At 45.0% G+C, this 25,020-nt stretch overlaps 1 protein-coding gene across 1 annotated transcript in view; it reads right to left on the bottom strand.

The window, feature by feature from the left end:
• LOC135522692 (retinal-specific phospholipid-transporting ATPase ABCA4-like) overlaps positions 1-25,020 on the bottom strand; it is a 49,361-nt gene that overhangs the window by 19,252 nt on the left and 5,089 nt on the right. The window contains exons 6-20 of the mRNA XM_064949202.1: positions 24,821-24,948; positions 23,996-24,193; positions 18,920-19,009; positions 16,951-17,203; positions 16,364-16,503; positions 13,538-13,654; positions 7,898-8,095; positions 4,358-4,563; positions 3,885-4,061; positions 3,434-3,656; positions 2,916-3,137; positions 2,390-2,594; positions 1,769-2,065; positions 736-922; positions 349-480 (exon numbers count right to left, since the gene is read on the bottom strand). Coding sequence (XP_064805274.1) covers positions 349-480; positions 736-922; positions 1,769-2,065; positions 2,390-2,594; positions 2,916-3,137; positions 3,434-3,656; positions 3,885-4,061; positions 4,358-4,563; positions 7,898-8,095; positions 13,538-13,654; positions 16,364-16,503; positions 16,951-17,203; positions 18,920-19,009; positions 23,996-24,193; positions 24,821-24,948 — 2,773 coding nt within the window. The remainder of the gene's footprint in view (positions 1-348; positions 481-735; positions 923-1,768; positions 2,066-2,389; positions 2,595-2,915; positions 3,138-3,433; positions 3,657-3,884; positions 4,062-4,357; positions 4,564-7,897; positions 8,096-13,537; positions 13,655-16,363; positions 16,504-16,950; positions 17,204-18,919; positions 19,010-23,995; positions 24,194-24,820; positions 24,949-25,020) is intronic.

Genomic DNA, 25,020 nt, shown 5'->3' with positions numbered 1-25,020 from the left:
ATCAGACCAAATAGTCTTTATTAAACCTGTAGACACACAGAACAACATCTTAATCTCCATAGACAGAGATAAATTAGACCTGTTTAGGAAGTACCCACACCTTACACACATCCCCCCCCCCCCCCACGCACTAACGCAGAAAGAGAGGGGAGCGAGAGAAGAGACAGAGGCTAAGAGAGATGGACAGAGAGGATGAGGGAAAGAGAAAGAAAATAAGTGTGCAGAGAGAGACATGGACATGGTAGAGAGAAAGACAATAGACAAATGCATCGCCACATCTAATCACTCCTTGTGTCTATATGACTCGTTAACCCACTGAGGCAGCAGGCACTGTAAGATGTCACCTACTGGTGAAAGAGGATGTTGTGTTGGGGACACATGCCCAGAGAGTGCCTGATGGTGTCCATGTCTGTCCGGATGTCCTTCCCATAGATGGAGGCTGTCCCAGAGGTGGGAGGGAACATCCCCGTCAGGATAGACCTGGTGGAGACCACACAGAGGGACAGAGGATGTAGAGGACAGACAGAGTCACATGGCCAGATGTCACAGTCATGGTCACTACACCTACTGTCACAAAGCTGTCCCCCAATCTATTTTTGTTGATCACATTCTGCCCAAAGAACCTGCTCATAGGTCAGGTATCCCAGGGGATAGAAGGTACCACAGGTTGAGAAACACAGCCCTGAACTGATTCAGATGGTCAAAATGTGAATCATCTGACTGTGGGTGACTTACAAGGTGGTGGTCTTCCCAGCTCCATTATGCCCCAGGAAAGCAGTGATCTGGCTCTCATAGAAGGTGATGCTCAGTCCGTCTACCGCAGGTTTTTGTCCCCTACCAAACACCTTGACCAGGTTCTGAACACACACACCCTCCACCAGTCCTGCCGGTTCCCCCTCAAAGTAGGCATGGCTGGGCTGACCTGGGGGGGAGAGGTGAGAGGTTGGAGGTCAGATGTTAAAGGTCATTGGGATAGGAGTTGTGAGGTCAACATCTGATAGAATCCAATATAATCAATACAATCAGATAGATGTGAACAACAAGCTTACCTTGTCAGGGTATTATAGTGTGTCATTCATATTATACAACATCTACACTGTAGTGTGCACTGATAAGGCTGGAATGGGTGTACTGTTACACAGTTGTTACAGGGTTATGAAATAATGTTGTTTGTCTGTGCTGATAGTGAATAATATCTGTAACAAAGCTGTTTATGTTATTTTTGCCTCACAAAAATAGCAACTTCTCATGACCTTCCACCACATTGCATCATGACCTGAAAGACGTTGTTTTATCTAGTCACTGTTCATAGCCCTAATCTGACAAATCGTTGCTGATACACCATTGAATGAGATGTCTTAAGAAAAACAATGGCGAACAGTGAAGGTGAAATCAGGGGAAAGGAATGCTGCCACTTTGACTGTGTGAAAGGGAGCGAACCAAACGGGAGCTGAATCACATATTAACTAACTCTGACTGAGGGAAATGTACCAATGTGTCAGTCTGTATTGAGACCCGACCTGGAGAGCAAACACACTCAAGGACAGCGGGTTCCCACACACTGCCTGCCGCTAAGCATTATGGGCCGGGCAAGCAGGCCACAGAGAGAGAGGGAGAGAGCTCTATTGTTTCAAACCTCATCAGCGATTCATCAGAGATGCTGGACTGAGACAAAGAGTCCATGGTCCTAATACTTACATATTTAAAAAAAAATCCACTTAGTTATTCTCTTTAGAAGACAAGTGGATTTATTTGAATGTGTTTTTACCCTCTTTTTCTCCATTTTGTTTTTCCTCCTGGTTCTTCTCCTCCTCCTCCTCCTCTGTTTTCCCCTTCCCCAGCCTCTCTCGTTTGTCCTGGTGTTTGCAGGATGGCAGCTCCTCATCTGGTGCCTTAGTCTTCTGCTCGTCACCTGGTTCATGATTGGTCTTCTGCTTCTCTTCAGCCTGGTTTACCAGGTCGTCAAACCTGGGTTTCTCCAACTCTTTTGGCTTTGGGGGTCTAGAGTTGAGCCAATAGGAGGGCAGGATGGGGAAATAAAATGGCCGACCAATTCCATACTGCCCTATAGGAGAACAGAAATAAACACGGAGGCGGTGCTGGTTTTAGAATCCAATCATCAAATAAGACCAATAGTTATAAACATCAACTCCAAAAGTACAAAAGTAACCAACTGGTGCTGAGTTTCAACATTACTCCTTCTATGACGTTCATTATGAGTTTTTGTAACTGATTTAGACATACTTACTATATGCATTTCTGCCATGAGTCATAGCATTATAGCCTGGTCCCAGATCTGTTTGTGCTATCATGTCGACTCCAAACATGGCATGACAAGGAGTGGCATGATGGCACAAACTGGTACCTAGGCTATTAGCATGGTGGTTACCTGGGAAGACGTTGTCGAGGTACCAGGCAAGGACGGCGTAGAGTACAGTATCCAGGGCCATCATAGAGATGGAGGTGAGGAAGGAGTACTCATCCCCCTCCAGAGGGCTGGTCTGGATGTTGTCCCACTGCAGACCCAGACCCTGCTCCTCATAACGGGACAAGTACTCTGTCCCAAAGCCAAACGCCACCTGGGACATCAGGCTCTGAGAGGACAGACATGGAGAGACAGGCCACGGAAGGAACATCAACTGATGTTAGCTGTTGAGATGGTTATCTAAACTGACTGTATGAAATGTTAGTCTTTTTAAAGGTGTAAGACAGCAAAAACATGTCTGGGGTCAGGAGTCAGAAGCCACAGTATGTACCAATGTTCATGCTAACATACTGTATCACTTAGAACGAATGCCAATACATTTCTTCATGCTAAGTGATATGCTAGTGTGGATATTGAAACACAGCTAGAAGAGTAAAGAATGAAGAGAGGTACATGTGTCCCAGGGGGGACTAATACGGAGGTTACACACCGCCATGATCTTGTCATCCTTGGTGATGCGGTCCTGCCATGCAAAGCAGAGGATGTGGGGCAGGTAGAGGGTGAAGTAGATGATACCGCTGCAGGCTGCAGCCAGGTTGGCCTTGTTAAAGAAGACACTGAGTAGGAAACACTGCATGATGGTGGCCGTGGTGAAGGTTAGCAGAAACAGGAACAGGATCAGAGGGTTGCTGTAGTTCAACACCTTACCACCCTGGAAGACAGAATAAAGAATTGAATTGGTTTTTGTTAGTGTTTAGAGTTAGAGTCCCTATTTGCGTCATGCACAAAGGAGAAGTTACACATTGAAATCACATGTAATATGTGATTGTTACAAAATGTTGGGGACAAAAGTAAAAAATTCTAGTCTATTTCCCAAATCTTCCACTAGAGGTCACAACAGTGCATTCAAAACAGCAGCCTTCTGAGAGGCTCTGATCTATGACATAAATTAACATTGACCAACGAGCCATTTTGGTCATTTACAACTTGAAGCCAATTAGGACTGACCATAATGATCACAGTGAGCAGGGAAGTGCTGGCAGCCATCATGAGGAAGCTGTCTATGAACCATGTGACCCACAGAACCCCATTGGTGACCCCCATGGTCTTCAGGGTCTCTTTGAGCCTGAGCTCCTTCTCCAAGACGATGCTCTTCACGGTCATAGACACTGAGTAGACCCACGCCAGCACCATGAAGATGGGGAAGCAACGGTTCAATGTCAGCATGAAGCTAGAGGAGGAGAGGTGGTACGAGAATAGAAAGGGAAAGAGGAAAGGTGGAAAAGAGAGAGAGAAGACGAAGAAGAGGAAAGGGGGGAAGATAGAGAGATATAAAAATGATGGCGGTAATCGATGAGAAATTACCATCAAAAAATGCCATTTCTAAATGCAACAATAACATTTAACATTGACAGGCAGGCCTTGGGTTGGCATTTGTGTCTTAAGGTGTGCCACTCACAGGTCGTCCACGTAGCATGGGTACGGCATCTGTTGTAGGTAGACACCGAGGGGCCAGTCCTTGCCTGTCTGGGTCCTGATGATGCCATGCTCTATCATGTCCTGCAGATAGGCAAACCCCCCCCACACGTAACGGAGATCATCCACAGGGTCGGCCCTGGGACCAGGGTCCCAGTATCTGTGGCCAGAGGGAGAGACATAAGGAAGAGAGGGGTATATCTGAGGGCTTGATCTGCATTTAAGCATTTGGAAATGGATTTGTTTTTAAATGGATATGTTTGTCACTAAGTTACCTAACAAAGACAAATTCCACACTGGGCACCATACCTGAAAATCCCATTAATCCCATTTCAAGTAAGAGTTGCTTATGTTGCAAAACAGTTCATACAAGCATCATGATCTTGAAAGTAACCCTGATGAGTATGTAAGGTAAGGTCAAATCCACTCATTCATTAGGGAGTTATATACACTTACCTGTCCTTGATCTTATTGGTGCGCTCCACTGAGTCGATGTCCATGCGGATCTTGAACCGGACGTGGGGTGGAACCTTGGTGGTCCAGGGGTAGGTGTCCATGAAGACCAGGCCAGCCCAGAACTTACTCTCCCCCATCAGACTCAGAGCTCTGTGGGTCATCTGCTCCTCATCGTTCAGCCCAGAGAATTTATCCAGGATCAGACACTGTGGAAAGAAATTCATGGATTATGTACAGTGCATTTGGAAAGTATTCAGACCCGTTCAATTTTTCCACATGTTGTTATGTTACAGCCTTAATCTAAAATTGATTTAAAAAATTATATTTATCTTCAATCGACACACTATACCCCAGAATGACAAAGTGAAAACAGGTTTGTACAATTTTTGCAAAAGTATTTAAAAAGAGAATTCACAAATACCTTATTTACGTAAGTATTCAGACCCTTTGCTATGACACTCAAAATATAGCTCATCTAACGGTTTTCTTGATGTGAAGGAGAGTCGGACCAAAATGCGGCGTGGCTATTGAGATTCATGTTTAATGAAACAAAGTAAACACGAATCAAATACAAGAACAATAAACGTAACGTGAAAACCGAAACAGCCTAAACTGGTGCAAACTAACACAAAACAGGAACAATCACCCACAAAACCCAACACCAAACAGGCTACCTAAATATGGTTCCCAATCAGAGACAATGACTAACACCTGCCTCTGATTGGGAACCATATCAGGCCAAACATAGAACTAGACAAACTAGACATGTAACATAGAATGCCCACTCATATCACACCCTGACCAAACAAAACATAGAAACATACAAAGCAAACTATGGTCAGGGTGTGACAGCTCAGGTACATCATGTTTCCATTGATCATTCTTGAGATGTTTCTACAACTTGATTGGAGTCCACCTGTGGTAAATTCATTTGATTGGACATGATTTGGAAAGACATACCTGTCTATATAAGGTCCCACAGTTGACAGTGCATGTCAGAGCAAAAACCAAGCAATGAGGTCGAAGGAATTGTCCGTAGAGCTTCGAGACTGCATTGTATCGAGGCAAAGATCTGGGGAAAGCAACCAAAACAATTCTGCAGCATTGAAGGTACCCAAGAACACATTGGCCTCCATCATTCTTAAATGAAAGAAGTTTGGAACCACCAAGACTCTTCCTAGAGCTGGCCGCCCGGCCAAACTGAGCAATCGAGGGAGAGGGGCCTTGGTCAGGGAGAGACCAAGAACCCGATGGTCAGTCTGACAGAGCTCCAGAGTTTCTCTGTGGCGATGGGAGAACCTTCCAGAAGGACAAACATCTCTACAGCACTCCATCAATCAGGCCTTTATGGTAGAGTGGCCAGACTGAAGCCACTTCAGGCACATGACAGCACACTTGTAGTTTGTCAAAACACACAAAACAAACAAGATTCTCTGGTCTGATGAAACCAAAATTGAACTCTTTGGCCTGAATGCCAAGAGTTACGTCTGGAGGAAACCTGGAACCATCCCTACGGTGAAGATTGGTGGTGGCAGCATCATGCTGTGGGGATGTTTTTCAGCGGCAGGGACTGGGAGATTAGTCAGGATCGAGCGAAAGATGAACGGGGAAGTACAGAGAGATCCTTGATGAAAACCTGCTCCAGAGCGTTCAGGACCTTAGACTGGGACAATCCCATCCAACCTGACAGAGCTTGAGAGGATCTGCAGAGAAGAATGGGAGAAGCTCCCCAAATATGGGTGTGCAAAGCAAGTAGCTTCATACCCAATGAGACTCGAGGCTGTAATCGCTGTCAAAGGTGCTTCAACAAAGTACTGAGTAAAGGGTCTGAATACTTATGTAAATGTAACATTTCAGTTTTTATTTGTTTATTTTTGCAAAAAAAAACTGTTTTTGCTTTGTCGTTATGGGGTATTGTGTGTAGATTGATGAGGGAAAAAACAATTTAATCAATTTTAGAATAAGGCTGTAACATAACAAAATGTGTCAAAAGTGAAGGGGTCTGAATACTTTCCGAAGGCACCGTACCTTGACTGCCATGTAGGTACAGTATTAACATAAACTTGAATTTGGAAGGGGGAACCATAACATTTGTGGGGCATTTTGGTTTCTATATGAGGAAGAATAACACACACACACACACACACACACACACACACACACACACACACACACACACACACACACACACACACACAAAAACCCCATCAGGTCCTAATTGGGGCCACCAGTGTTTGTGGACTGTGGACTTGGACATGGGTTCCCATCCAGGGGGCTAGGGGGGGGGGTTATGGGCCACTAAGGCCAGTGTTGGCTAGGGGGCCCGAGTTCAGATCCACTCTCATCTACTCTGACACCTCACCACCAGGCCTCCTATTGCAGCTGCTCCTCATCTGATTGAGCCATTTAACAAAACACTACCGATTACCACCATGGAGGTCCTGCATGGGCCCAGGGGGAAGAACTGAGACAAACAGAACCATCAAGACACATACATGCAGAGGAATGCACGCAAACACACACAAACATGCACACACAAACGCGCACACACACACTCATTAAGACTGCATAACAAACCATACACACACACTCATTAGTTTGCATCACCCCTCCCTAATAGCCTCCAATGACAAAACTGTTGCTACACTCTTCAATCAGACTATGCCATTGCTGTGCTGTACACAAGCCCATCGGATTCCGTAGACTGCGTTCATTGTGGCGGAGCTGAAAGAGGGTGGTAAGACTGACAGCTGTAGCGAATTGGGCTAAATCGGACCGGTCTACTCTGTCACACTGAAGTGCTGTAAGCCTCACGGAAGATAAAGACAGAGGGGCCATGCGATCCACACAGTGAGGACCAGGTTGCCATTTTACCCCATTCTGCCACCCCTGGGGCAAGAGGCCTTACCTGCTTACGCTGATTAGTATCGAGGGGGCGAGGGGCGAGTTGAACTGTTCCCAAAGTGCTTTGAGGGGCCGAGGGGTGAGTTACACAGTTTGGCCTACTCAGATGGAGTGTCCTCGGAGAGACAGTGAAGGGAGAAAGGCCCGGGTGGGTTTTCTACCCTCCACTAGATTAGTAGGGTACAAAAGAGACTGACAGCTTTGCTTGTTGTTCTCCCTCTCCCCCTCCTGAGCAGATTTACATGTCTTTAGTAAGGGGCAAATTAGAAGGCCATTGAAAGGCCATACAGCGATCGTATGCTTATATCACATAGAGTGTGTATTGAGTGGGTGTTGTTGTCTGGAACTGATTCATGTTTATAGAAAGCAACAAGCGACAGGTCTGAGAACTCTGCTCAATATTTTCTTGTGGAGAAAACCTGCGAATTTGGACGTTTGGCATTTTGTATTGAGAAAGACAATGCAGATTCTGGTGAAAAGCTATAAAAAAAGTATCAAACCCATGAATCAAAAGACCAAGGGTTATGTTTCCGAACATATAGTCTTGTGGTCGTCAATCCCCACCATTGTGAATGAAATCTATCATAGCTTGCAGCCCAGCCCACTCTAGTCCTATCACAGTCCTGACCAGCTCACCTCTCCATACTGGTTCATCATACGGATGACTTGATCTGTGAAGTTGAAGACATTCCTCCAATCAAAGTTGGCCATGTCGTAGTCCCTGTCTTCTATTGGCCCGTTGTACAGGAAGTTGAGGATGTGTTTTGAGGAGAACTCTGTGTCCTGTAGACTCCTGTCAATGTAGTCCCTCACCGTGGGATTCCGTATGGTATCCTGTGGGGGGGTGGGAGAGAATCACCATACTTTAATGAAGACAGCTTCTCCATCTTAGCAGGGGAGCTCAAACATTTCCAGGCCCAGGGACAAGTACTTGTCTGTGGTGACCTAAACTCCAGAACTGGACAAGAACCTGACACCTTCAGTACACGGGGGTGAAGCCACCTACTGTATCTTCATACCCCTTGACTTGTTCCACATTTTGTTGTGTTATAGCCTGAATTCAAAATGTATTTAATTAAATATATAATTTCCCCCCCCATCTACACACAATACCCCATAATGACAAAGTGAAAGCATGTTTTTTTTCAACAGAAATATCTCATTCACATAAGTATTCATACCCCTGAGTGAATACATGTTAGAATCATCTTTGGCAGTGATTACAGCTGTGCATCTTTCTGGTTGAGTCTCTAAGAGCATTCCACACCTAGATTGTACAATATTATTATTTTAAAATTCTTCAAGCTCTGTCAAGCTGGTTGTTGATTATTGCTAGATCGCCATTTTCAAGCCAATTTAAGTAAAAACTGTAACTTGGCCACTCAGCAACATTCAATGCCGTCTTGGTAAGTAACTCCAGTCCGATTTGGCCTTGTGTTTTAGATTATTATTCTGCTGAAAGGTGAAATAATCTCCCAGTGTCTGGTGGAAAGCAGACTGAAACAGGTTTTTGCCAGTGCTTAGCTTTATTCTGTTTCTTTTATCATAAAAAAAACTCCCTAATCCTTACCGATGAAAAGCATACCCATAACATGGTGCAGCCACCACCATGCTTGAAAATATGAAAATGTGGTACTCAGGGATTTGATGTTTTGGATTTACCCCAAACATAAGGCTTTGTATTTTGTACAGGCTTCCTTCTTTTCACTTTGTCATTTAGGTTAGTATTGTAAAGTAACTACAATCCATCAGTGTTCTCCTGTCACAGCCATTAAACTCTGTAACTGTTTTAAAGTCACCATTGACCTCATGGTGAAATCCCTGTGCAGTTTGCTTCCTCTCTGGCAGCTGAGTTAAGAAGGACGCCTCTATATTTGTATTGACTGTGTGTACACCATCTAAAGTGTAATGAATAACTTCACCATGCTTTTTTGTACCCATCTACTTTACCAATAGGTGCCTTTCTTTGTGAGGCATTGGATAACCTACCTGGTCTTTGTGGTTGAATCTGTGTTTGAAATTCACTGTTCGACTGAGGGACCTTACACATAATTCCACTTTGAAATGATGAGGTATTGTGTTTAGGCCGGTGAAATAAAATCTCACTTTAATCCATTTTAAATTCAGGCTTTAACACATCAAAATGTAGAAAAAGTGAAGGAGTATAAATACTTTCTGAAGGCACTGTCCCTGAAGGTGTGTCCCCCTAGACACACTACCACAAAACAACCAACAAAAACGGGTCACAACTCTTGCAGCTCTGTGGTCTGTACATAGTCATATTGTAGGCTTCGAGGGGACTCCTACGGTAGGTACACCTACAGCTCATTCATTGGCAGTAGTACTGTAGACTACTGTTCAGAGTCTCTCAGAACATCCACCATCAGCCAATGAACACCCCTATCAGACCCCAGCAAAATCACAATCTACTTGAACAGAGCAATACTCAGCCATGAGGTATCAAAGCTGAACAAACTGCATGCTATTAAGAAATGCTATAGCTGGAAGGAGGTGAGTGTAGAAACCTACACTCCAACACTGACATCGTTTACAAACAAAGCATGTGTTTAGTGAGTCTGCCAGATCAGAGGCAGTAAGGATGACCAAGGATGTTATCTTGATAAGTGTGTGAATTAGACAATTTTCCTGTCCTGCTAAGTATTTAAAAGGTACATTCTTTAGGAATGTAGTGAAATAAAAGTAAAAGTTTAAAAAAATATAAATAGCAAAGTAAAGTAAAGATACCCCCAAAAAAACTACTTAAGTAATACTTTTGAAGTATTTTTACTTAAGTACTTTACACCACTGATCTTCCCCAAAATGTGGAACCAAGGTCTGATCACTCCAGTCCGCAAAAGTGTAGACAAATTTAATGCCAATAATTACCGTGGAACTGCGTCAACAGTAACCTCTGAAAAATCCTCTGCAGTATCATCAACAGCAGACTACAACATTTCCCCAGTGAAACAATGTCATGAGAAAATGTCATAATGGCTTCTTAGCAAAATATTGTACAACAGACCACATATACACCCCCTGCACACCTTAATTAATGTGGAAAGGGTCAAGGGGTCTGAATACTTTCCGAGGGCACTATATCAATGAATTGGCGGGGCCACTAGAACAGTCTGCAGTACCCGGCCTCACCCTACTAGACTGAAGTCAAATGTCTACTGTTTGCAGATGATCCATTTACATTGACCCCCCCCCCCCCCCCCTTTGTTTTGTACACTGCTGCTACTCGCTGTTTATTATTTATGCATAGTCACTTCACCCCAACCTACGTGTACAAATTATCTCAACTAATCTGCAACCCAGCACACTGACTCTGTTCCGGTATCCCCTGTATATAGCCTCTTTATTGTTATTTATTGTTGTCATGATGTTGGCCTGGGGGGTAGGTTTATGACAGTCATAAATACCTCTTCCCCCCTTTTTCCTCTCTCTACCCTACTGATGTTACATTTGCAAACCCCTTGGCTAACATAGAGATTCTGGGAACATCAGAAGGTGGGGGGAAATGAACTATATTCTGGTAATCCGACCAACTGAACATATGCGGTGGTACTTAATGAATATGATGCCAGTTCGGTTGTCATCTGAGACATTCTCATCAATGATAAGATGACAAACTCTACAGTGGAAAGTCTACACATCAGTTATCGGATTCACATGGAATTGTTGTTCAATTTAAATGTTTGAATATGAAATTATTCGTGATGGGATGAAATGCTTTTAGCTTCTAAAATGTGAGATTTGGGTTTTTATAAGATAAGGCTCTGCTCAATCAGTGGCGCGCCCCTGTGAAGGGACATGGACTATAAAACTTTTCAAACACGCCCTCCTCTCCCTTCCTATAGTAGCCCTTGACGACAATAAAACCTGCTGTTCCGAGGATGTGAGGACGATGGTCCGATGGTCCGATGTCAGAATGGTTCAGATAATAACTACAGAACGATGCCAACATCAGCGTGAGCTTTGGTTGCGAATGGTATGAACTTTGAACTCTTATTCACTATGGAGTGATACCTCCTAGCCGTTGAGTTAGCAACAGCCGCTGCAAACGAGGGTTAGGAAGGAACAGACAGAGTATCCCGTCTATCACACAACAACGTTACTACGATGTTTCCAATTGACAACCAGAGACATTCTTCAAAGAACTCGGTTGGGCAACACCGCCTTCCATCTACCACCAACCTACCGAAGCACAGCTCAGAGTAAATATTTATTGCATTTTCCATAAGATACTGTATTTACGATAGCACAGCTTCTTCCTTTGTTCCTCAGTCTTCCCGCTCTTCACTCAAACCCAGCCCCTTTTCTTTTGTGTAACAAGCTGTCATATCTGTTCCGCCCGCTAGGGACGTTTTCCTTTATGACGTAATTTGTAAGTTAGGATTTAATTATGTGTATGTGTAATTCTGTGTGATTAGTTAGGTATTTAGTAAATAAATAATTAAACCCAATTCTGTATTGCTGGTTCAACATGTTAGCCAGGGTTCGTGCAGATAACCAAGAATTTACAACTTTCAGATGAGACTGAATTAAGAAGACGATTAATATTGACTACTATTGATGCCTTTAAGAGTTTCTTCGGAAGATAACAGCTCTATAAATATTATTTTGTGGTGCCCGACTCTATAGTTAATTACATTTACATGATTAGCTCATTCAGGTAATATTAATTACATTGAAGTTATTTTATAGAATAGGATGTCATATCACTTAATCCGGCATAGCCAAAGACACGACACTGTGTACTTCTTATAATTTTTTACTTTAGTTTATTTGGTAAATATTTTCTTAACTCTTCTTGAACTGCACTGTTGGTTAAGTAAGCATTTCACGGTATTCGGCACATGTGACAAATAAAGTTTGATTTGATTATTGATTTGATCAGCTGTTTCTGCCCCCAATCAAGGAGGGCTTACGGCAGCACCGAGATCTACTGCACAGATTCTGTCAGACTTGGGGGGGAAATAATGGTGTTCCAAAAAACAGGACAACAAACACAAATTCTATCTAGACACCGTTTGCTCTAGAGCACACAAATAATTATACCTACTTTGGCCTAAACATCAACACCACAGGTAACTTCCACAAGGCTGTGAACGATCTACAAGACAAGGCAAGGTCTTTCTATGCCATGAAAAGGAACATAAAACTCAATATCCCGATGTTTTATTTCAATCAGTTATAGAACCCATGGATGTGCGGTCTGGGGTCCACTCATCAACCAAAAATGTACACATAGCGACAGTTTAGACTCTGCATGCAGAATTCTGCAAAAAATATCTTTCATGTACAATGGAAAACCCCAAACAATGCATAAAGAGCAGAATTAGGACTACACCTGCTAATTATAAAAATCCAGAAAATAGCTGTTAAATTCTAAAACCAGAAATCTGGCCCTAAACAGAGAATACACCGCAACATAGTACCTGACCACTGTGACAGACCCAAAAACTGCTATTGAAAGAGCCGCCATAGTCAGCCCACTGCCCACAAAATGAGTTGGAAACTGAGCTGCACTTCCTCCTGCCAACGGTAAGACCTTATTCGACACATATTTTCCACAGATCACACAGACCCACAAAGAATTTGGAAACAAATTAAACATTGATAAACTCCCATATCTATTAGGCATAATACAGTGCAATCCCAGAATAAATATTTGAGTGCAATGTTTGTTGTTGATGTTACGTCGCTTTTTTGTTCGTTCACATTGTCCAATTCACTTGTTTTGGCAATGTAAGACTATGTTTCCCATGAGAGAGAGAGAGAGAGAGAGAGAGAGAGAGAGAGAGAGAGAGAGAGAGAGAGAGAGAGAGAGAGAGGGGAGATAAGAGCTATTGAGTGGAATAACAACATGAAGTTACAGCAGGAACCCCAGCTCTCTCTGCCTGGGACTAGAACCCTCATGAGAAAGGTATGGGGGAGGAAATGATTTAGGACTAAACAGACATATATCATAGTTTATACAGGGCTAATTTGTAAAGATATACAACGTAGTTTGCCACAGCTGACATTATTGAAACATCTTATAGAGGCCGAACTCTGACAAAACCATAGCAGGAGTGGAGGGACATTAAAGTTATGTCATTTCACACCAAAACTGGGTCAATGGATTATTTTGAGATAACAATGATAGTTAGTTTGAATTGACCATGTTGGTGTTTATAGAGTGTGTTTATTGAGTATGGGACTGTAGCCTCAGTTAGTTTGAATGTACCATGTTGGTGTTTATAGAGTGTATGGGATTGTAGCCTTCCTTACCCTGATCATGTTCATCTGAACGCTGTTCTGGAAGAAGACCCAGACCTGAGGGCCCACCTCCTCCCAGGCCCGACCCATGGTCCTCAGCCTCTCCAGCTCCTCAAATGTGGTGTTGGCCTAGAGGACACACACACACACACACACACACACACACACACACACACACACACACACACACACACACACACACACACACACACACACACACACACACACACACACACATACATATATCAGCACACACATGTATCAGCACACACACATACTCACGTGCGTTCAGGCAGCATGCATATATGCACGCATGAACACCCACTCAGACACACATAGACACACACACTCACACACACACTGTTTCTAATTTCTAGTTGCATACCAATCACACATTATATTGCCTGTGAAAATAACCAAAGATATCGATTATGATTTAGCATAGTCTACAATGTGTATAGTCTGTCCTACAGCGTTCTGTGGTACACACATACCAAGGGAGGCTGACTGTTGCATTTACATGAATGCGTGTGATAAAAGCATAGAAAAGGGTGGAAAAGCAACACCCAATTAAACACCTTCCTCTTGTGTCTCAGATCTCTGCTGACAAAGGGACAATGAGGGACAATGAGGTTGGTGACAATTGGCCGAACGCATTCAGCTTGGCTACCGATTCACCCTGTTCCCACAGGATCCCACAAAGAGAAGCCTCAAGGATCAAACACCAAATTGAGACTGGATGCAGAATTCTGCAAAAATATCCCCAGTGTACCACGTAAAACAACAAATGAGGCATGCAGAGCAGAATTAGGTCGATACCCGGTAATGATCAAAATCCGGAAAAGAGACGTTAAATTCTACAACCACCTAAAAGGGGCGGCAGCTTAGTGGTTAGAGCGTTGGGCCAGTAACCAAAAGGTTGCTAGATTGAATCCCCGAGCTGACAAGGTAAAAATCTGTCGTTCTGCCCCTGAACAAGGCAGTTAACCCACTGTTCCTAGGCTGTCATTGTAAATAAACATGTGTTTTTAATTGAAATTGCCTAGTTAAATAAAGGATAAATACAATTTAAAAAAAGCAATTCCCAAACCTTCCATAACAAAGCCATCACCTACAGAGAGATGAACCTTGGGCTCTGTTCACAAACACAAACAGACCCCACAGAGCCCCAGGACAGCAACACAATTAGACCCAACCAAATCATGAGAAAAGAAAAAGATCATTACTTGACACATTGGAAAGAATTAACAAAAAAAACTGAGCAAACTTAAATGCTACTTGGCCCTAAACAGAGAGTACACAGTGGCAGAATACTATGTACAGACTCAGTGAGAAGAGCCCTGCTATTGAGAAAGGCCGCTGTAGGCAGACCTGGCTCTCAAAAGAAGACAGGCTATGTGCCCACTGCCCACAACATGAGGTGGAAACTGAGCTGCACTTCCTAACCCCTTGCCAAAAGCATGACCATATTAATGACACATATTTCCCTCAGATTACACAGATCCACAAAGAATTTGAAAACAAACCCAATTTTGATAAACTCCCATATCTAGTGGGTGTTATACAACGGGTGGGTCAAATCCTGAATGCTGATTCAAAAGATCTTTCCAGCCGGTGTCTATTCCACAAGTTACCACAAGCTAAATCTATGACGTTAAAATGCCTATTTACTCGGTTCCATCTGACTGGGCAGGGAAGTTATAAACTTCATCTCCACTACAATAAGTGTGAGGGGAAAAAAACAACCTGTCCCTCATTTTAAGGTCAACCTATTCTTTTTCAAATATTTTTTTTAATGAGACATGCAGGTGAGCTGGTTCTACTCTTTTTGGCCATTGTCTGGTGTTTTGTGGTGGAAAACTGAGCGGGTCGAGCATAAAACGCCAACCCTTTTACCCATAGAGGGTCAGGTTAGAAATGTTTTAACATTTTGTTGTTGTTGTGAAGCTTGCACTCAATTCCCCTCCCTGTTGCACATAACACACTTCCATTCCCCCTGTCACAAGGGGCTGCATGGCTGGTTTAGTCGTCAAACCAGTTACAGTCAACACTGTTTTTTTTTGGGGCACATAATAGGCACTTACGACAGAATGTTCAAATGAGGCGAAATAAAAGGTTTTGTTCCCCCCCCCCCACCAAATTACACTACTCAAAAGGGGTCAGTTCAAGGAGGGGGTCATCAGGTCTGGAGGAGGAAGGGATGGAGAAATGAGGGAGAGTGTAGGCCATGTTTTGGTATGTGCAGCAGACTGATGGCTTAACCCGTAATTCCCTTCCATGCAATTAACATCCAGATCTGAGGGAAATGGAAGACAAAGAGGGCACTAAAGGTCGGGGGAGAGGAAGCTGGTGTGTGTGTGTCTGTGTGTCAATGTGTGTGTGCGTGCGTGTGAGTGTGACCCTCACAGTGTCAGGCTCTGCTTACATAACAAGAGGAGGAGAATACAAGGCAACGGAATGTGTCACGGTTACTACGTGTAGTAGACGATACAGATGTGTGCTCCTATTGTGATACACCCAGCCGTGACTCCTAGGCCCTACAGGCTTCTTACAGACATGTCTATACAACAACGCTCTACGGAGCGCCAAGCCCTGATTCCCAAATTCCTAAATACTGCCGTGTGATCAGAACGAAGATGACTGTTAAACAAGTCTGTCACAATCTATTGAACAATCTGCAATGGATGTTCATGTTTCTAACACTTCTGTCTCGTGATTAACTCATCTGGTTTCCCAAGTCTAAAATGATGAATTGACTATATCCAGCAGACTCCGCTATAATATAGTGTGAATCATCCCTAGTCTACCACATGCATTCGCTGTATGTAGCTCCCTTACGTTTCTGATGATCTTTCTGACGGCTGGCGAGTCGGGTGCGTAGAGGATCTTCCCCATCATCATGGGCTTGACAGAGCTCCACATGATCCTGGTGATGGGATTGGACTCTAGCTCCTTCATCAGATCATTACAGAACGGAGCTGGGGAATAAGACCGTACAGAACTTTTGAAGAAACTTAAGAGAGGATTGAGAGAACCTATAACCCCGTGATTGGGTTAAACTCCAACTCCTGCATCAGATCAGAACAGACTTTGGGATAAGACAGGAGAGAACGGTAAAGACTCTCAGGTCAAGCAATACTCTTTTTTTGATCTCAAGAGACAAGTAAAGCAGAGTAGATAAAACGACCTGTCCCATAATACCACTGAATTTCGACTGAATTTATATGGAAAATGCAATGCCTTTCCTGCTCCCATTCAGCTGCTATATTTGGCGTAGTCGGCAGAGGAGAGGGGCTGAATGCTGACCCAGTGACTGAATGCTGACCCACTGGCGGTGTGACTGTAGGTGTACTGTCCCTGCCTCTATCTGTCTCATCATTAAAATGAAACTGGCAGTAGTGGCTCATTACTGTATTAGTACTCACTGGCGGTATGGTCGTAGGTGTACTGTCCCTGTCCTCCCCGGGTGCTATCGTTGATCCCCATGAAGGCCTTGTAGTTGTTGTCCTCATACCAGTTGAAGGAGGCCACCCGAGAGAAGCCCCCCTCCATGTAGCCACACACCAGGCTGGACACAGCCCCCATCAGCTGTCTGAAAGATGGGGGAGAGCCCACCTGGGACTGGAGCAGAGGGGACATCACCTCCACCAGCGCTTTGGAGCTGTTCCTCTCTGACAACTGGGGGGTGAGGTAGGGGAGGGTGTTGTTATTTAGAAACTGTATGTAAATTATGACTCTGAATCATGTATGACAGGGTTATATAATGTGACCAAATAGAAGGATATGTACAGCCATATTAGGCTCTTTAGGTTATCTGTCAACAAGGTATTCCGTCAAAATGAATCACAACAAACTAAAGAGATTCCAAAGGGAGGAGGGGTGGGTTGTAGAGGGGGAGAAGGGATTGTCCAGTGTAGGTCCCTGAGGGCCCATTCGAACCAGGGGAGGTGTTGAGAGTGTGTACTACAGTGCTCCTGGCAACCACTCTTAACAAACAGCCACAGTAATGGGACAGCACCACAGTGTTTACATAGAAACCACAGTAATGGGACAGCACCACAGTGTTTACATAGAAACCACAGTAATGGGACAGCACCACAGTGTTTACATAGAAACCACAGTAATGGGACAGCACCACAGTGTTTACATAGAAACCACAGTAATGGGACAGCACCACAGTGTTTACATAGAAACCACAGTAATGGGACAGCACCACAGTGTTTACATAGAAACCACAGTAATGGGACAGCACCACAGTGTTTACATAGAAACCACAGTAATGGGACAGCACCACAGTGTTTACATAGAAACCACAGTAATGGGACAGCACCACAGTGTTTACATAGAAACCACAGTAATGGGACAGCACCACAGTGTTTACATAGAAACCACAGTAATGTGACAGCACCACAGTGTTTACATAGAAACCACAGTAATGGGGCAGCACTGCAATGTTTACATAAAAACCACAAAGAAAATGTCAGAGAAGATTGATTGATTGAATTCCACTCCTTTGAAGATATGTTTGGTGGTTTCTTCTACATTGGAAGACACACACTGTAACTAACACCACTTCCAGACTGAAGAGAAATAGAGAAAATTAGAGTTTCTGTTCTAGCCAACAGAGCAATGGGATATCTGAGGCAGAGTTTCCACTCAGCTGGCTGGCCTATCTACTGTACAGCTACAGTGTTCGGTTTATGGAACCAGACAAAAATGGAACTTTGAAAATGACCGACTGGCGTCACGTCTTTTGTCACCGGGCGGCAGACAAGAATCCAGACGGCCCCACCAACAGGATGTTACCTCTGCAGAATGTCTTCTTGCGCCCTCCCCCCGCCTCCCTCTCCCTGCAATCACCACTTCCCCTGGGGTCATCCACCTGACCCGTCAACCTTTGACATTTGTCTGAGGCCCTCACCTGTGCTATAACCCTCACTTACAGCTGTCCGGACAGATTTCCTGTTGATTTATCTGTTTCTGCATCCCAAATGGCACCCTAATCCGTAAAAAGCTTTGTGATTCACGTCTCTAAATGCGCTCTACAAATGCAATTATTATTATTATTGCTTTTGACTATTGCCCATAGGACTCTGGTCAAAAGTAAGGGTTAGGGTGTCACTTGGGACACAACCTGTGAATGGGGCTCCATGTTGAGACTAAAGGGTTATTAGGGCTGGATTTAGCCTTCCTCATACGCACTCATGATATCCCTGCCGTCTGTGTTTGCGTAAAGACCCGAGCAGGGAGGAAGCAGTGGTTTCCTGAGGGATAGAAATATAGTGGTGGGTGAACTTTGGGATGGATGATGGTTCTAACGGTGGTAGGGTTGACCTCTGGTAGTTTTAGAGGCGGTGGAGAGAATTGTGTGTGCGCGCGTGTGTGTTTGCCTACCTCTCGCAGCTTTTCGTAGGTGGCAGAGAGTACTCTGGCCCAGAAGTGTAGGTCGACACCACTGGAGTGGTTATCCAACACCCGGGGAAGCTGGAAGGAGGAAAAGAGCTGTCAAAATGGCTGTCACGTCCTTACCAACAGTGGCGATGCGTCAATCAGGGCAGATGGATGATGCTTGTTTTGAGCCCTACATGTTTAACAGAAAAAAATACAATATTATTTGTATTATTTGTAGTACCTGTTTGGCATGTTATGTTGGCATTAATACGAGTCACATATCAGTTTGCAAACAATGTTAAATAAATAAATCATTGAGTTCATAAAGCAGGATGCAAACATGGTCTCTTTTTTACATTCTTGAGTAAGGCAGCTCCAAAATGCAGGTGTTTCAGCCGAGCTCAGTGCTTTCTGTGGTAGTGGGGCAGCCAGAGGAAAATACGGAGTGTATGGAGTTGGCAGTGTTCTCTAGTTGCACCGTGATTGGCTCAGTTTTCTGTCACTCATGGGGACACTGCAAAATCTACGCGTAGAGCTGGAAAATTCAATCCCCTTGGGTGCTGCCATAGACTTACATTAGAAGTGCCCATTCAAAAAGGCTCAAGGTCATTGGCCACAGATAAAATGATGTCAAATCACGTTATATCTACCATAGCTTTGATTGATCATGTCAACTTCATACTTTCAAAATCTTAGTTACTGTAGCAAGCTAGACAAGCAGTCATGCTTATGTATCAAGTCAGCAGTCTACTGGCAAATCCATTTTAATCCTTGTCATATGAAGAGAAATTATAGATACAATTTATCAGCCATTGGACAAAAACATTACACAAAAAGTTGGAAATCGGAAAATCAACAATGAGTGCTGAGGCACCACTACAGCCCTGGGTCCGATCTCAGGCTGTGTCACAGCTGGCTGTGACTGGGAGACCCATGATGCGGCGCACAATTAGCCCAGCGTCGTCCGGGTTAGGAGAGTTTGGCTGGCCGGGATGTCCTTGTCCCATCGTGCTCTAGCAACTCCTTGTGGCGGGCCGGGTGCCTGCAAGTTGTCTTCTGTCGTCAGTTCGCCAGTGTTTCCTCCGACACATTGGTGCGTCTGGCTTCCGGGTTAAGCGAGCAGTGTGTCAAGAAGCAGCGCGGCTTGGCTCTCGACCTTCGTCGAGTCCGTAGGGGAGTTGCAGCGACGAGACAAGATTGTAACTGCCAATTGGATATCACGAAAAATGTTCAGAAAAGTTTGAATACATTGGCCATGCTGTCAACGCAGCATGACTTCTGCCTCATTAAAAACAACTGGAAACTCAGAACTGGGAAATCTCAGACTTCAGTGAGTTCAAGACAACTGGGAGCTTGGATAAAACTAGCTCTGACTGGGAAAATACAAAACATTACTTTGAACGGTCATCTAACTTGGAATTCCAAGTCAGGATTTCAGGCCTCTTTCTAGAAGCCACAACAAGGACTGCCGGACCACCTTCCTGATCAAGTGAGCACAGCACAATGTATTGTATGCTGCTGCATAAATGATGTAATATGCCAGGGAGATATGTCTACGGTAGCTAAGAGAGTAATACTAAGTGTTTGTTGTATGGTAAGCTGTTAGTAGCCCATGTGCCTCACCCTATTAATTTGGTCCCTGTCCTCCCTCATAACGTAGCCTACTGTTCTGACTTGGTCAATCAATAAAATGTATTTATAAAGCCCTTTTACATCAGCCTAAAACCCCATACAGCAAGCAACGCAGATGTAGAAGCACGGTGGTGCACATGTAGCCTAAAACCTGTTTTTGAGAAATCTAATCATTGAATACTGTATGCTCATTAATGTCTTAATCGAAATTACGGATTGCCTCTAATCCGCTCGTCATTCCCTTATGCCCACATAGGAACAGAGAATGCACCAAATCTGCTGAACAGTGCATTGTTGTCTTCTTCTGTATCCTAAACTACATTATCTCCAGTAACTGTTTCTTCCAGGGACTATTTCAGCCAGGGAAACTTCTAACTAGCTCACAACACAATGGGCTAGAGGTCAGGAAATCGCGCACGGCAGCGACGCACAACTCCAAAATAAGACGTCCTTCCTCTATGACATTCCTCACTATCTTGTGAGATCTAATGGGCTTGTTTCAAAGAGGCGACACACACACACACACACACACACACACACACACACACACACACACACACACACACACACACACACACACACACACACACACACACACACACACACACACACACACACACACACACACATACACACAGCCCTATTGGGGCCAACAGTGTGTGTGGACGTGACCATGGGACCATAAACACAGGTGATTATACAAAAGCTCCCTTAGGTTTAGTCTGGAAGGGAGGGCATGGCATCTATAATCTCATTATTGAAAGAGGTCAAGTCCCAAAACCTGATATACTCTCCTAAAACTGGTACTTGAGCAGTCGGTGGCCAGTCAACTCACTGTATGTTGCCTCAATCTATCTCAACCATGTAGCCAATGCAGAGGAAAAGTAGATGGCAGGTACAGTATATATTAGGTGAAGTACTGTAACCATAGATGTACAGATACTTTAATGTTACTGCAGCTCCACTATGAATTATACTTCAGTTTCATTACACAGTAGTGGATTGTTGTTTTCCTGTTTAATTTTGTCAGTAGTGATTTGTCACCTTTGGAAATTCAATGGTCTGTATCTAGGCAGTACAACGTTAGAGGAAATGTGTACTGATGACTTACAACATACACATTGTTTTAAGCCATGCAATTCCATCATGACTCTCCTCAACTCCCCCCAACTGGTGCCAACTCTCCTCAACTCCCCCTAACTGGTGCCAACTCTCCTCAACTCCCCCCAACTGGTGCCAACTCTCCTCAACTACCCCCAACTGGTGCCAACACTCCTCAACTCCCCCCAACTGGTGCCAACTCTCCTCAACTCCCCCTAACTGGTGCCAACTCTCCTCAACTCCCCCCAACTGGTGCCAACACTCCTCAACTCCCCCCCAACTGGTGCCAACTCTCCTCAACTCCCCCCAACTGGTGTCAACTCTCCTCAACTCCCCTCAACTGGTGCCAACTCTCCTCAACTCCCCCCAACTGGTGCCAACTCTCCTCAACTCACCCTAACTGGTGCCAACTCCCCCCAAATGGTGCCAACTCTCCTCAACTCCCCCCAACTGGTGCCAACTCTCCTCAACTCTCCCCAACTGGTGCCAACTCTCCTCAACTCCCCCAACTGGTGCCAACTCTCCTCAACTCCCCCAACTGGTGCCAACTCTCCTCAACTCCCCTAACTGGTGCCAACTCTCCTCAACTCCCCCAACTGGTGCCAACTCTCCTCAACTCCCCCTAACTGGTGCCAACTCTCCTCAACTCCCCCCAACTGGTGCCAACTCTCCTCAACTCACCCTAACTGGTGCCAACTCCCCCAAATGGTGCCAACTCTCCTCAACTCCCCCCAACTGGAGCCAACTCTCCTCAACTCCCCCTAACTGGTGCCAACTCCCCTCAACTGGTGCCAACTCTCCTCAACTCCCCCCAACTGGTGTCAACTCTCCTCAACTCCCCCCAACTGGTGCCAACTCTCCTCAACTCCCCCTAACTGGTGCCAACTCTCCTCAACTCCCTCCAATTGGTGCCAACTCTCCTCAACACCCCCCAACTGGTGCCAACTCTCCTCAACTCCCCCTAACTGGTGCCAACTCCCCTCACCTGGTGCCAACTCTCCTCATCTCCCCCCAACTGGTGTCAACTCTCCTCAACTCCCCTCAACTGGTGCCAACTCTCCTCAACTCCCCCCAACTGGTGCCAACTCTCCTCAACTCACCCTAACTGGTGCCAACTCCCCCCAAATGGTGCCAACTCTCCTCAACTCCCCCTAACTGGTGCCAACTCTCCTCAACTCTCCCCAACTGGTGCCAACTCTCCTCAACTCCCCCTAACTGGTGCCAACTCTCCTCAACTCCCCCCAACTGGTGCCAACTCTCCTCAACTCCCCCCAACTGGTGCAAACTCTCCTCAACTCCCCCCAACTGGTGCCACCTCTCCTCAACTCCCCCAACTGGTGTCAACTCTCCTCAACTCCCCCCAACTGGAGCCAACTCTCCTCAACTCACCCTAACTGGTGCCAACTCCCCCCAACTGGTGCCAACTCTCCTCAACTCCCCCCAACTGGTGCCAACTCTCCTCAACTCCCCCCAAATGGTGCCAACTCTCCTCAACTCCCCCCAACTGGTGCCAACTCTCCTCAACTCACCCCAACTGGTGCCAAATCTCCTCAACTCCCCCCAACTGGTGTCAACTCTCCTCAACTCCCCCCAACTCTCCTCAACTCCCCCAATGGGTGTCAACTCTCCTCAACTCCCCCCAACTGGTGCCAACTCTCCTCAACTCACCCTAACTGGTGCCATCTCCCCCCAACTGGTGCCAACTCTCCTCAACTCACGCTAACTGGTGCCAACTCTCTCCAACGTATGTCCATCAGCTCATGCTGTGGGTGTTTGGCAGAGGGTTGGAACAGCCAATAGTAGTCCCCAGTGACCCACGCCGGCCAATCTTTGTTGGTAAGTAAATAAACAAGATGGCAGTGTCCCAAATGCGACAGATATTCAGTGCCACAGACCACAAGGGTCCATTCAAAAGAGAATACTACTGTATGATAATACAGATTGAGGACTTCATGTGGCTATACGATGAAGGCATACATAGGCTGCGTTTAAACAGGCAGCCCAATTCTGATATTTTCCCTTGCTAATTGGTCTTTTGAACAATCAGATTAGCTCTGAAAAAGATCTCATGTGACTGGTCAAAAGACCAATTAGTGTAAAAAAGATCAGAATTGGGCTGCCTGTGTAAACGCAGCCATAGTGCGTTTTTCCATATTTGGACAATATGGAAATTGTTCATTCAAAATCCAGGGTAGAGTCCAGGACCTTATATATATACCTAAATATATATATATATATATATATATATATATATATATATATATATATATATATATATATAGGTATGTGATGCGTAGCAGACAGGTCAGACTAGAGGCAGAATGGGACACATTGAGATTGACAGACCTGACGGAAGAGTTTAAAGAAGTCCACGTTGGCGTAGAGCCTGTCCTCTATTGTCTGTAGTCTCTGTGGTGTGAGGGCACAAATGCTGCTGTGCACCCTGTACAGCCCCCTGCGGCTGGGGAAGATGATGAACTGCTCCAGCAGGGTCTGACTGCAGGCAATGTCCTTCAGGTGGAGGTCAGGGACGCCAAACACAAACTAAGGGGCAGATGTCAAGGGTCACAGAGGGAAGGGGTTTGTAACATTGAGCAAAACTCCTCAGTGAAGAGAAGGTCTCTTTTTCAGAAAGTAGTAAGCCTATATACATGCACGCATGTGGACACACACGCGCACACACACACACACAGCCTTTAGCCAGTCCCATTTAATTTTAGGTTCTGTATTCCTTTCTTTGTGTATGTGTTTTCTGTGTGAACAAAGACCTAGTGATGATTCACCCCCCACTGCATAGCCCTTTGATCCGGGGCTGGTGTTGTCGCTCACTGGGGGGAAGAGAAGGTATGCAGGAGCCACAGGCCACCAGACAAAGCCCACAGCACAACCCAGTGTAATGACATCAGTATCCCAATAGCCCTCTTGACCACAGCTTTCAAATGGAGATCCTGTCCTGAGCTTTCATAGAAACACACTGCCTTTCTCAGGGTTGCGATTCAGCCAGCACTGTTGGATTATTCAGCCAGCACGGCTAGCTCCCAGGAAAATGTGCTGGCTGGATAAATCCTTAACTAATAATTAGATGGGATACTCAGGGTGATGGAGTGTTACAGCTGTCTAAGTGGGGACAGAACACACACACACAGTAGGTCAACTCAGGCGTAGTCTGACCTGCTCAGGCCTGATCTTGGCATTGACCAGCTCATTGACCACAAACTCTGACAGAGGAACATCCCTTAGGAGAAAGGATGTCAGGGTCTCATCATCCTTCAGAATGTCCTCTACCTTCAGCCCTCGACCTGGAGAGAGAGAGAGACAGAGACAGAGACAGACAGAGACAGAGAGAAAGAAAGAGAGAGAGAGAGAGAGAG

The sequence above is a fragment of the Oncorhynchus masou genome, chromosome 30 (genome assembly GCF_036934945.1).
Source record: "Oncorhynchus masou masou isolate Uvic2021 chromosome 30, UVic_Omas_1.1, whole genome shotgun sequence".
Taxonomy (NCBI): domain Eukaryota; kingdom Metazoa; phylum Chordata; class Actinopteri; order Salmoniformes; family Salmonidae; genus Oncorhynchus; species Oncorhynchus masou.
The sequence above is the reverse complement of the archived record's forward strand: the minus strand, read 5'-3'. Positions and strand labels throughout refer to the sequence as shown.